Here is a 14,192-nt window from a genome sequence, read left to right as displayed (position 1 = left end):
TTTGAATGCCTTTTACAGCGCTTTTTTCAAATAAGCGCTGTAAAAGACCTCCGTGTGTTATTATGTTATTTGAATGCCTTTTACAGCGCTTTTTTCAAATAAGCGCTGTAAAAGACCTCCGTGTGTTATTATGTTATATGAATGCCTTTTACAGCGCTTTCACACATAAGCGCTCTAAAAGGCTTCTTTAGTTAAATTTTTAAAAGGCTCTTTTACAGCGCTTTTTTCAAATAAGCGCTGTAAAAGACCTCCGTGTGTTATTATGTTATATGAATGCCTTTTACAGCGCTTTCACACATAAGCGCTCTAAAAGGCTTCTTTAGTTAAATTTTTAAAAGGCTCTTTTACAGCGCTTTTTTCAAATAAGCGCTGTAAAAGACCTCCGTGTGTTATTATGTTATTTGAATGCCTTTTACAGCGCTTTTACACATAAGCGCTCTAAAATGTCTCTTTATGTTAATTTTAAGAGGCTCTTTTACAGCGCTTTTCCCAAATAAGCGCTGTAAAAGACCTCCGTGTGTTATTATGTTATATGAATGTTTTTTAAAGCCTTTTACAGCGCTTTTCCACATAAGCGCTCTAAAATGTCTCTTTATGTTAATTTTAAAAGGCTCTTTTACAGCGCTTTTTCCAAATAAGCGCTGTAAAAGGCCTTATTGTTTTTGTGTTTTGTTATGTTATGTTATTTTTTAAACAAGCTCAACATGCATGCAAAACCCACATAGTAGTAACTGGTCACCACAAAAATCCCTTCCTCTTCACCAAACTCTTCTCCTTTTATGCATCTTCTTCACAAACATCAAAGCTTACTCTTTCACAATTCAATCTCCACCTCAACACCCTTTTTATCTCTTTACATTCTCTTTCCTTCTTAAATCGAAACTTAATTGGTATTCAGGATCATTGCCATGTTGCGAAAAATGGGTTTGTGTCTGGTGTTTTTGGGGATTCCCATGATGCGTACAAGGTGTTTGAAGAAATGGGTTTGTGTCTGATGTTTTTTGGATTCCCATGATGCGTACAAGGTGTTTGAAGAAATGGGTTTGTGTCTGATGTTTTTTGGATTCCCATGATGCGTACAAGGTGTTTGAAGAAATTAGGTGTCTGATGAATATTATTTTTAAAGCTTTTTTACAGCGCTTTGTCAAATAAGCGCTGTAAAATGTCTTTTTTACTCACTTTCAAAAGAGTCGTTTACAGCGCTTTGTGTGAAAAGCGCTGTAAAAGGTATAAAACACTCATTATTTTATTTTTAAAAGGATCTTTTACAGCGCTTTTTAAGATAAGCGCTGTAAAATGTCTCTTTATTTTATTTTTGTGTTTGGTTTATTTGGGTTGGGATGACATTAAAAACATTTTTATCATTGTTTATTGGATTAAAAATATTGTTATCATTGTCTTTATCACAATACTTTAGGAGATGATGAATTATTAGAAATGAGTATTCTGAAGAATCTATATATATATATGCACTGAGCAAAAGAGAATCTCTCTATTCAGTTCAGTTCAGTTCATGTAAATTACTAATTTATATTCAGTTCAGTTCATGTAAATCAAGCTAAATATAAAACACTCATTGTTACATGAACTTGGTATAAAACACTCAAATCAAGCTAAATATAAGCAGAAAATAAATTAATCAGAAAATAAATTAATCAGAACTTAGTATAAAACACTCAATTCAGATTACATGCATATTTACAATAACACAGTTCAGATTACATGCATAGCTTATATAAAACAATTAAACATATATATACATTAAGATGCCCTTCTTCTTTTCCTGGTGACATTCACATTTGTTTGTCCATTTACAATACGAAACGATGGATTAATCCAAATTCCCTCATCATGATCATCTCTAAGATATAAACCATCATCAGTTGAATCAATTTCATGTGGTTGTTGTGATGTTGCAAATAAAAGATCATTACCAACATCTTCATCATTATTGTTATCATCACTTATTTTATTGGTCGATAGGACAACAGACCATTTATCATTAGAAGGATCAGTGACATAAAACACTTGTTGAGCTTGCGACGCTAAAATAAAAGGCTCGTCTTTGTATCCCACCCTATTAAAATCGACAAGCAAGAATCCTGACTCATCAATCCGAACGCCATTATTATTATCGACCCACTTGCAACCAAATATGGGAACACGAAACATTGTGTAGTCTAACTCCCATATGCGCTCGATAACCCCAAAATATGATAGATTTGCATATATTGGGTTTTTGTCTTTTGCACTTGAGACATGCATCGCTTCAGCTACGAGAGTGACTCCACTATTTTGCATAGTGGTCTGATCATCTTGTTCTTTGGTATAAAATGTGTAGCCGTTAATAACATAACCAGTGTAAGAAAAGACATGTAAGCTCGGACCATTTGCTAGCCACCTCAATCTATTTGAAATTGATCCGGGGTCTATATCAAATTTTGACATTATGTGATTTTTTAACCATGTTACAAAACTTCGATTGTGCTCTCGAGTTATCCAATTTTGATTCCTATTCATGTTCAAACGAGATAACTGATCAATGTGTATTGTAACATACGGTTGAACCTCATCATCATTGTGCAGAACATACAATTGTGCCTGCTCCCATTCTGTCCTTGATATAGTCAGTAGTCTCCTTCCAGTTATCCCTTCTCCTGATAGTCTTCCCGAATGACGAGACATGGGAAGCCCTATGGATTCAACATTGGACAGATATTCAGTACAAAATTCAGCAGCCTCTTCAACAATGTATCGTTCAGCAATACAACCTTCTGGTCGACTTCTACTTTTTACGTACCCTTTTAATATTTTCATATATCGTTCTATCGGATACATCCATCTCATATAAGCTGGCCCACAAAGTTGTGTCTCCTTAACCAGATGAACAGTAAGGTGAACCATTATATCAAAAAACGATGGTGGGAAATACATTTCAAGCTCACACAAAGTAACAACAATTTCCCTCTGCAATGTCGGTAATTTCTGAGGGTCGATCACTTTACTACAAATTTCCCTGAAGAAGAAACATAATCTAGTTAAGGCTAGTCGAACTTTTTCAGGTAAAATGGAACGTATACCTATTGGTAGCAAATGCTCCATTATAATATGACAATCATGGGTCTTCAAACCTTTTAACTTGAGGTCTTTCATACAAACCAAATTTTTAATGTTCGAAGAGTATCCTTCTGGAACTTTAACTTCGTGTAGAAATTTACATAAAACAATTTTTTCCTTTCTAGATAGAGTATGAGCGGCTGGAGGTAGATATGTGCGATTTCCTTTCTTTACTGGAGCCAGTTCATTTCTTATTCCCATATCGACCAAGTCCAATCTTGCATTGACGCCATCTTTAGACTTTCCTGGAACATTGAGTAACGTACCAATAACACTTTCAAATACATTTTTTTCAATATGCATCACATCGAGGAAATGTCTTACATACAATGACTTCCAATATGGCAATTCAAAGAAAATTGACTTTTTCTTCCACCCAGTTTTCACCAGCTCTCCCGCAAAAGGTTTGCCAAATTTATTGGTCAAACCTTGTACTTTTTCAAGTATTTGATATCCAGTCGGTGCTAAAGGAGCTTTACCTTCCTCTGATTTTCCATTGAATGCATTTCTCCACCCACGATACTGATGACTATAAGGTAAAAATCTACGATGTCCAAGAAACACATTCTTCTTACAATGTTTCAACCGCATCCAATTTGTACTCTCTTCACATATAGGACATGCACACTGACCTTTAATGCTATATCCTGATAAATTACCATATGCTGGAAAATCATTAATTATGCCGAACAACATAACCCTTAAATTGAAACATTCTTTCTTATACCCATCATAAACTTCCACACCTGTCTCCCACATACTTTTTAAATTTTCGATTAGAGGAGTCAAGTATACGTCGATATCATTCCCCGGTTGTTTGGGTCCAGAAATTAACAGAGACAACATCATAAACTTACGCTTCATACATAACCATGGAGGTAGGTTATATATTACCAAAATCACAGGCCACGTGCTATGTGAGATGCTTTGAAGACCATGTGGATTCATTCCATCAGTAGAAAGTGCAAGTCTTAGATTTCTTGACTCTATCCCGAATTCAGGATACTCGTGATCAATTTTTGCCCATTGTGGGGAATCTGCAGGGTGTCGAAACATTCCATCTCTAATTCTTTCATCTGCATGCCATGTCAAGTGTTTTGAATCTTCTTCACTGCGATACATGCGCCTAAATCTTGGTATTATAGGAAAATACCACACGACTTTTGCTGGAGTAGATTCTTTCTTCTTATATCGAGAGACATTGCATTTCGGACACGCCTTAAGTAGTTCATATTCGTTTCGAAATAAAATGCAATCGTTAGGACACGCATGAATCCTTTCGTAACTCATTCCAATAGAACACAAAATCCGTTTAGCCTCGTAGGTTCGACTGGGAAGTTCATTATCATCTGGCAACATATCTTTTATGAGTGTTAATAATTCCGTAAAGCTTTTATCAGACCATCCATTACTCGCTTTTAAGTTGTACAACTTTAATATCGCTGACAGTCTTGTGAATTTAGTACAACCATTATATAATTCTTTCTCTGCATCACTCAACAAACTTTCAAACATTTTAGGACAATCTCGAAGATCTTCTTCAACTGCTTTTGCAATCTCATCAACTCGGTCCGGCTCATATGTATCTGTATCGAAATCAGTTGAAGCATATGTAGAACTATTCTCAAAATTAATGTTTCCTTTTTTTTTCTCACCATGTCTTATCCAACATGTGTAGCTTTGATCAATTCCATTACATACTAGATGTCCTTCTAATTCATCTTCTCTAACACGTTTTCCAAAACAACATTTTAAACAAGGACAAACTACTCTATTTGGATCTTTTGCATTCTTCACTGCAAACTCAACAAACTCCTTCACTCCAATTTCATACTCTTTTGACAATCGATTGGCTGAAATCCATTTCCTATCCATATTATACCACCTATATAAATGCAGTAACAAAAATAATAAGCTTTCAAAACATATCAACAAGTTTCAAAAAGAAACCAATATCAACTAACAATTTCAAAACAGAACAGATCATGTGGTATGAGTTTTTGACAATTTTTGACAATTTCAAAACAGAACAGATCATGTGGTATGAGTTTTTGACAATTTTTGACAATTTCAAAACAGAACAGATCATGTGGTATGAGTTTTTGACAATTTTTGACAATTTCAAAACATAACAGATCATGTGTAAAAAATACCTTAGACAACGTAGATGGCCGCACAGTACGTAGAGGATATTAGGGTTCGCAACGTATATAATTATTTGAAAGATGTAGAGGATATGAGGGTTTCCAACGTATATAATTATTTTAAAGATGTATTTTACAGCGCTTGTGAAAAACGCGCTGTAATAGGTAGTTAAATTCAATGAAAGCGCATGTGTTTTACAGCGCTTGTGAAAAAAGCGCTGTAATAAGTAGTTAAATTCAATGAAAGCGGATGTGTTTTACAGCGCTTGTGAAAAAAGCGCTGTAATAAGTAGTTAAATTCAATGAAAGCGGATGTGTTTTACAGCGCTTGTGAAAAAAGCGCTGTAATAGGTAGTTAAATTCAATGAAAGCGCATGTGTTTTACAGCGCTTGTGAAAAAAGCGCTGTAATAGGTAGTTAAATTCAATGAAAGCGCATGTGTTTTACAGCGCTTGTGAAAAAAGCGCTGTAATAGGTAGTTAAATTCAATGAAAGCGCATGTGTTTTACAGCGCTTGTGAAAAAAGCGCTGTAATAAGTAGTTAAATTCAATGAAAGCGGATGTGTTTTACAGCGCTTGTGAAAAAAGCGCTGTAATAAGTAGTTAAATTCAATGAAAGCGGATGTGTTTTACAGCGCTTGTGAAAAAAGCGCTGTAATAGGTAGTTAAATTCAATGAAAGCGCATGTGTTTTACAGCGCTTGCGAAAAAAGCGCTGTAACACATTTACGAAAGCGCTTCCGTTTACAGCGCTTTTTTGACAAGCGCTGTAAAATCCTTATAACGTGATGCGCAAACGTTATATGACCTACTACAGCGCTTGTTTTACAGCGCTTTACATAAAAAGCGCTGTAATAGGTTCCGTTATTTTTAAAATATAATTACAACAGCGCTTGTGTTTAGAAAGCGCTGTAAAATGGGCGCTGTTAAATGTCATTTCTGGCGTAGTGATATCATATCACATTCATATGAGATCAATTAATTATGTGGTAGACTACAATTAAAAATAAAAAGACTCAACAAAGATAATATAATGAAAAACCACGTAATTAACTTTGAAAACTTGACATATTGAAATTAAAATGTTACTCTATGTCTACTTTTAATTTTGTTATTTGCTCTAATCATTTGTCAGAAGTAAACGTAACAAATACAAACACACTTTAGTGAAATAAAAAAGCAAATAAACGAGAACGGGAGTGTCCATCACCCAAAAATAACGATGCATGGACAAAAATAAATTACTTACGATTTAGTTTAGTTTGGACTACTCCTTAAAAAAAACTACTCTAACAATTTAATATTGTTTAAATTGGATTTATTACCTAATTATAATTAAAATATTACAAAAAAACTCTACTTAATATCTATAATTTTTTGTATTTTTTTAATAATTTTAATCATTTTTATATTATTATTAATTAATAATTGATATTTGTAATGATTCATTTATTAATTTTTGTTGGACAAAAATAGTGTTACTGATCATAAAAAAAACACGAGCAAACCGCAATTTACAAAATAATGTGTTTATTGGACCACCAAACAAAAAAAGTTATTGATTATACAAAAAATAATGATTTTTATATCTTAAAATTTAATTATTTAACAACAAAAAAAATGTTGTGATTATACATAAGATTTAAATTAACCAAAGGAATAATCTCATTTTTTTAAGAACAAAAATATGCTTGATCACTAATATAATATAATATTAATAAATGGTTGAAGAACATAAATAGACACCCAAACAACCCCTGTCTTTAGTTGTAATTTATTTTAGAAAAGAAAAATAAAATTTCATCCCCTAATAAAAATATAATTTCAAATAACTAAATCTATTTTCTAAAAAATATTTCTCTTAATAATACTATTACTTTATTTTTGAAATTAAAAAAGTCGGAGTTGTACATATATAAAAAATGAACTTTTAGAATTATCTATCTATATGCAAAATTTACATATTAAATTATTTTTTATTATAATCAAAATGATAAATAAATTTAAATACAATTACAAGATGTCAAGTTCAAATTCACAAAGACATATAATCTAACTTAATAATATCATTATTTATGAATCGAATTAGATTTGAAGATTTACATATTAAATTTACTACAAATTTTCTTACTATATATAAAAATAAGAAAAAGATTTATAATATATACACACATGTTTGAGTTATGCTTTGTAATGTTATAATGATGATGGAATTATTATTATACAAAAACACAAAACTTAAAATAAAAGTACGTTATCCAATAGTTGCCACGATAGTGGGAATTGGGAAACATGTTGCACATGCTAGTTTAAAATATACAAGCATAACAATTAAATCAAATAAATTACTTTTTTTTATTTATTTAAATTCTTCACTTGTTTACTATACTATAAATAGATGCAATATACCATCCACCAACACACAACCAAACAAAATCCTTATCTATATACATACTCATAATAATCAAACTATGAAGCTTATTTTTTCACTTTCCCTTTCATTCCTCCTATTTTCTTTCATCACAAATTTGTCACTAGCTTTTTCAAATGATGATGGTGAGGAAGTATTGGACATAAATGGTAACCCTATTATCCCCGGTGGCGAATACTACATTTTTCCATCAAATCAAGATCATCGTAGTGGAGGATTAAAACTAGAAATAACTGGTCATTTAAAATGTCCGATTACTGTCATACAAAATAATGTTATTACTGAGTTACCTGTGAAATTCTCCGTACCAGGAATAAGCCTTGGTAAAATTTTCACAGGTACTCCGATGGAGATTGAGTTCACAAAAAAACCAAATTGTGCAAAATCATCGAAATGGTTGATATTTGTTGATGAAACTCTATTAGGTTCTGTTGGTATTGGTATTCCTGAAAATTGTTCAGATATACGAAATGGTAACTTTAATATTCAAAAATATGGATCTGGAAATGTTTATAACCTTAGATTTTGTGCTAAGGTTAAGGAATCTCCTACTCCTATTTGTTTGAATATTGGGAGGTATAATAATGGTGGTAAAGAAGGTGGAAATCGTTTGGTTTTTTGTGATGGAAAAGGTTATCCATTTGTGTTTGTTGATGCTGCTTCTTATGAATCTGGAATTATTTTAGAAGTTGCTTGAAACCTAGTAACTTGCTTATTTGATCTTTTTTTTCTTTCTTGTTTTCACAAATAAGGTTTCTATGCAATCATTGTATGTGTGGAGTGATTTGTTTCTCATGCAGTGTGTTATTTTCTTAATTAATAATTGCACCTGTTTCATTGGTGTTTATCATGTATAAAAGCTTCTATGGTATATTTATAAATTGAAAAGTTTTAGTATAGTTGATCTTTAAATCAATATATAAATTAATAATATTTTTATTATATAAAAAATTATTTGTCGACTTTTGTATTTAAAAAAATATTATTTTATAAAAAAATTATCATTTCATTATTTATGAGTATTATATTAATTTTTTTATATGATATCGTGAAAAATATTCAATATACACTATTATGATTAATAAAAATTAAAAAAAAAAAAAAAATTAAAATTTATTAATATTTTTGATAAATAATATGTAATTATTATAATTTTTTAAATGATAGGAATAGTTTTATTTAGAAAAAAAAATCATTTTACTATTAATTTATAGACTAATTGTACCTATGCATATTAAATTGAGGCAGTCCTCTAGAATTTACTCATCATGTAATACTGAATTGGAAACATTCTTTGAATTATTACATTGTTAGTAACCTCAATGCATACTGAATTGAAAACTTAAATAAATGCAAGCATTAAGTTTTCCCAAGTTACATATTTTTTTCTATGGGAATTGTATTATTATCTTATTTTTGAAATTTTTTGTTATAATTTATTTTTCCATAATTATCTTCTCACTGAATGAAATGAATATTTTCTTATGTTTTCGCAATTTTTCTTACTATTCAATTCAGTTTAAAATTTTCTTGAGTTAATGTATGGATAAGGTCAAAGTTTTGACAAATATTTTGGTACATGCATTCAAATATATGAAATAATAATATTGGCTTTTTTTTTTCTTCTTATTTATTGGTTGAAGTCTTGAAGACATTGAGATGAACGTGTTTAAATGAAAGCTACTATAACATTTATTAATTTTTTTAAAAATTGAGTTGATTCATAGATACCGAAATTTTACCTAAAATTAAATTAATATTAACATATATCCTAACAAATTATTTAAAAGAAAAAGAAAAAAAAAACCTAAGTTAAAACATACAAATATGAGAATAATTAAATTTAAAATTAGCAAGGGTAGAAATACAATTATAGAAATACACAATTGATTAATAAGGGTAATGAAGTAAAATCATTGTTATATTTATTTCATCGATCATTTTTTTTAATTTGTGTGAAATGGTCAAATGTAGTAATTATTTTAGGATGGAGATGGTATTATATATAGACTTTGTAAAAAATAATAGACTAAAATATAATTTTTATCCTTTATCTTTTATTTAATATTCATTTTGATATTTTTATCTTTTTTTGATAGTGCTCTAAACGCGTATACCAAAAATGAATAGGGTTAAATGTAACACCCTGTTTTTCAAAGCGAGGGTATATTTTTTTTTTCAAAAGAGATTCATAAAAACAAAGGAATAAAGAAGAAAATACTTTTGGATAAACATTTAAGTCGTAACATAACGACAAATAAGTCAACAGAATTTACAAGCAGCGGAAAAGTTTCTCCAAATATAATTCCAAAGCATTTACACAAATACAAATGGTACATGGAACCCATTCAAATAAGATGTCAAACTGACAATATTAGTATCAATACAATTTTCCAAATTAAAATACTCCAACCCAAAAAGAAGGACGTCTAGTCCCTATACATCAACCTAATCTGATCATCCTACCAAAAACTATACACCCTGAGTGATCTCCACGCGCCCCGGGAGATCCTCCTCACGTAGCTCCAGTCAAGCATTCCCATCCGTAGGGTACGAACCAGTAGGATCGTCCTGGCTCTCATCTGAGGGCAAATCCCAGATTTCCACAATAGTTGTAAAGGGTCACCAACCAAGACATATTTAACTTAAACGATTTTCAAAAACAAACACTAAGTAACCAAGACATTAAGAGATTCCCCATTCTTAACGCTCAGTTAACTTAAACGATTTTCAAAACAAATATTAAGTAAACGAGACATTAAGAGATTCCCCATTCTTAATTCTCATTTAACTTTAACGATTTTCAAAAACAAACATTAAGTAACCAATACATTAAGAGATTCCCCATTCTTAACGCCCAGTTAACTTAAACCTTACCTCAAAGTTAGCTTTATCGAGTGTTTCCGGTTCCGCGAGAAATTCCGGTAAAATCTCCGCTCGCAACGCCGCTTCCAAATTAGTTCACTAGCACCGTAGCGTGGTGGTGAGCAACTTTCCCTTCTATCTCTTCGAGAAATGAGGTTTGGATCTAGGAGAAACGGAGGGGTTTGTGTTTGGATCTCAAAACCGTTTTTCTTCGTTTTCGAATCAAAGAGGAAGAGTGGAGTTGCGAAAACCTTGATCTAACTCTCCCCCAACCTTGGGTTACTAGTTTTGAAGAAAAGAAAGCGACAAAAATGAAAACGGGAGAAAGAGGAAAAATGGGTCACGGTTGAGAGGAAGAAGATGGAATTTTTTTCAATTTTCCTTCCTTTCTTTTTCTTTCCTTTGTTTTTCCTTTCTTCCTTTTTCCTTCCTTCCTTTATATACTATTTTCTTTTCCTTTTCCTTCCTTCTAGTTTTCCTTTCTTTTTCCCTCCAAGCAAACATATATATATAAAATAAATATAACTTAACAAATATCTCAAAATCTAGATATTTATTAAATTACCTTTTCACCCGAAACGCCTTAAATTAACCGTAAAGTATTTTCCGCAGTTAAATTCAATTTATTTATCGACGAGAAATTCTAATTGGCATCGAAATATCTTTTTGATTATAAAACTCCAAAATATTATTAACTTTGGCTTCAAAGCCTCCGAGCCAAAATCCAAAATATACCAAAAATACATAAAAGGGTACTTTAAAATTATGGGTCTTACATTACTCCCCCCCTAAAATTAGTTTCGTCCTCGAAACTATGCATCGATAAATAACTCTGGGTGTTGTTCCCTCATCTTGCTCTCCAGTTCCCAAGTCGCATCTCCAGTAATTGGGTTCCAGATCACCTTGACCAACGAAACATCCTTGGTCCTCAACCGCTTAATCTTCCTGTCATCAATTCTCACGGGTGGTACTTCGAACGACAGGTTATCCTTTAGCTGGATTGTGTCTGGTTCGATCACGTGAGATGGATCTGCGAGATATTTCCTCAACTGTGACACATGAAACACGTCATGAATATTGGACAGTATCGGAGGTAATGCAATCCGATAAGCAACCGGCCCAATTCGTGCAGAAATCTGATATGGTCCAATGAATTTCGGAGTCAACTTCTTCGATTTCAAGGCTCTACCTACTCCAGTAGTAGGTGTGACTCTCAGAAATACATGGTCACCCTGTTCGAATTCCAAAAGTCTGCGACGCTTGTCCGCGTAACTCTTCTGGCGATCTTGTGAAGTCTTCATTTTCTCCTTGATCTTCCTTACTTTAGCTGTGGTCTGTTGCACCATCTCTGGTCCGACAATCATATTCTCACCGTCTTTATACCAACACAAGGGCGTTTGACACTTGCGCCCATATAAAGCCTCATATGGTGCCATTCCAATACTTGCGTGGAAACTATTGTTGTAAGTGAACTCAATCAACGGAAGTACATCATCCCAACTTCCTCTATCATCTAAAACACATGCTCTCAACAGATCTTCCAAGGACTGATTCGTCCTTTCAGTCTGTCCGTCCGTTTGTGGATGGTAAGCTGAACTCAATCGTAGCTTCGTTCCCAACGCTTCGTGCAATGCTCCCCAAAAATGCGATGTGAACTTCGGATCACGGTCTGATACAATGCTCGATGGTACCCCGTGTAACCTCACAATTTCAGCAATGTAGATCTCCGTTAGCTGATCTACCTTATAGGTGGTCCTTACCGGCAAAAAGTGAGCAGATTTAGTTAGTCGATCCACTATCACCCATATGGAATCATTCTTTCTCCTTGTCTTTGGTAATCCGGTTATAAAATCCATGGAAATGCTGTCCCACTTCCATTCAGGTATATCTAAAGGTTGCAACATTCCAGCAGGTCGCTGATGTTCCACCTTCGCTTTCTGACAAGTTAGACAAGTTGATACATACTCCGCTACATGTTTCTTCATTCCTGGCCACCAATAATTCTGTCTCAAATCCTGATACATCTTTGTTGCTCCAGGATGAATACTCAACTTACTCTTATGGGCCTCCTCTAAAATTATTTTCCTCATATCTGTAATTTCTGGTACACAAATCCTACCATTACACCGCAAAATATTATCTGCCCCAATCTTGAACTCAGTCGTCTTCCCTTGCACTATTAGGTTCCTCTTTTCTTGTATTAAGACGTCATCTTGAGAATTTGCAATGTCCTCAAGTAGTCCACTCGAGATCTTAATCATTCCGAATTTCAAAATTCCCGGTGCAAACTCTACGTTCAAGTGTAGGTCTCTAAAAGCTTCCCACAACTCTTGTTGTCTAGCCATAATTAGTGAAGACACCGATACACTTCTTCTGCTCAACGCATCAGCCACTACATTGGCCTTCCCAGGGTGGTACTGCAGTGTGAAATCAAAATCCTTGAGAGTCTCCATCCATCGTCTCTGGCGCATGTTCAACTCCTTCTGATCAAACAAATATTTCAAACTTTTATGGTCACTGAACACGGTGAACGTGCACCCATATAAATAGTGCCTCCAGATCTTCAATGCAAAAACAACTGCGGCAAGCTCCAAATCATGGGTAGGATAGTTTCTCTCATGAATCTTCAGTTGTCTTGAGGCATAAGCCACAGCTTTCTTGTGTTGCATCAGAACACATCCCAAACCTTGGTGAGATGCATCGTAATAAACTTCATAGGGTTCTTCTGATTGCAGTAATACCAACACTGGTGAGGTCGTCATTTTTCTCTTTAGTAACTGAAAATTTTCCACACACTTCTCCGTCCATGCGAACGGTTGATCTTTTCTGGTAAGTTGTGTCAATGGAGCCACAATCTTAGCAAAACCTTCAATAAACCTCTTGTAGTACCCTGCCCTTCAATAAACCTCCTGTAGTACCCTGCCAGTCCTACAAAGCTTCGTATGTCAGTGACAGTCTAAGGCTGTTTCCAAGCGAGAACCGCCTCAATCTTAGCCGGATCTACAGCGATTCCTTCCTTGGTTAACACATGTCCTAAGAAATTCACTTTCTCTAGCCAAAATTCACACTTTGACAGATTGGTATACAATTGCTTCTTGCGTAAAATCTCAAGAACTTGGCGTAAATGTTCCCCACTTAGATCCTTACATGAAATCCTTTATTAGTCTCATGTCAATCCATCCATACTCATCATCTTCGAGTTAACACCAACACATAGCTTCTGTGTCCTTGGAACCATTTCCTAAATTCCATGTCGTCATGATTTGCTTCAACTCTGCCTGACAATCCGTCATCTCGAAGATCTTTTCCATTTTCTCGAATCCACTAATCAGCTCTTTTCCTAAGTTCTCATCACCCTTGAACTTTGGAGGATGGTAACAACGAAAATCTTTAATCCTCTTGACTCAATAGCACATAACCCTCTTTCCATCTTCTCCAGATCCCGTAGAGTCTTTGCAGTTGTCTGTGCAACAGCAGAAACATCCATGTTATTTGTAGCTTCAACCATTTGATCATCCCCACTGACGTTCATTCTTGCAACGTCGTTCCTTCTTGGAGGTAGTATTTCCCCAAAACCAACACCAAGAAGAGTGTTAACGCTACAATGAATAATTCTAAAACTAACTTTCGAATATA

General features: G+C 33.5%; 1 protein-coding gene across 1 annotated transcript; it reads left to right on the top strand.

Annotated features, from left to right (window-relative positions):
* The first annotated feature begins 7,362 nt into the window (after positions 1-7,362).
* Positions 7,363-8,549, top strand: LOC101497032 (kunitz-type trypsin inhibitor-like 2 protein). Its single transcript, XM_004512543.4, has one exon. The coding sequence runs from the start codon at positions 7,444-7,446 to the stop codon at positions 8,386-8,388; it is 945 nt and encodes a 314-aa protein (XP_004512600.2). The 5' UTR covers positions 7,363-7,443; the 3' UTR covers positions 8,389-8,549.
* Positions 8,550-14,192: the final 5,643 nt, after the last annotated feature.

Source organism: Cicer arietinum, chromosome 8 (genome assembly GCF_000331145.2).
Source record: "Cicer arietinum cultivar CDC Frontier isolate Library 1 chromosome 8, Cicar.CDCFrontier_v2.0, whole genome shotgun sequence".
Lineage (NCBI taxonomy): Eukaryota > Viridiplantae > Streptophyta > Magnoliopsida > Fabales > Fabaceae > Cicer > Cicer arietinum.
Note: the sequence above shows the minus strand (reverse complement) of the source record. Positions and strands in the feature narration are given on the sequence as shown.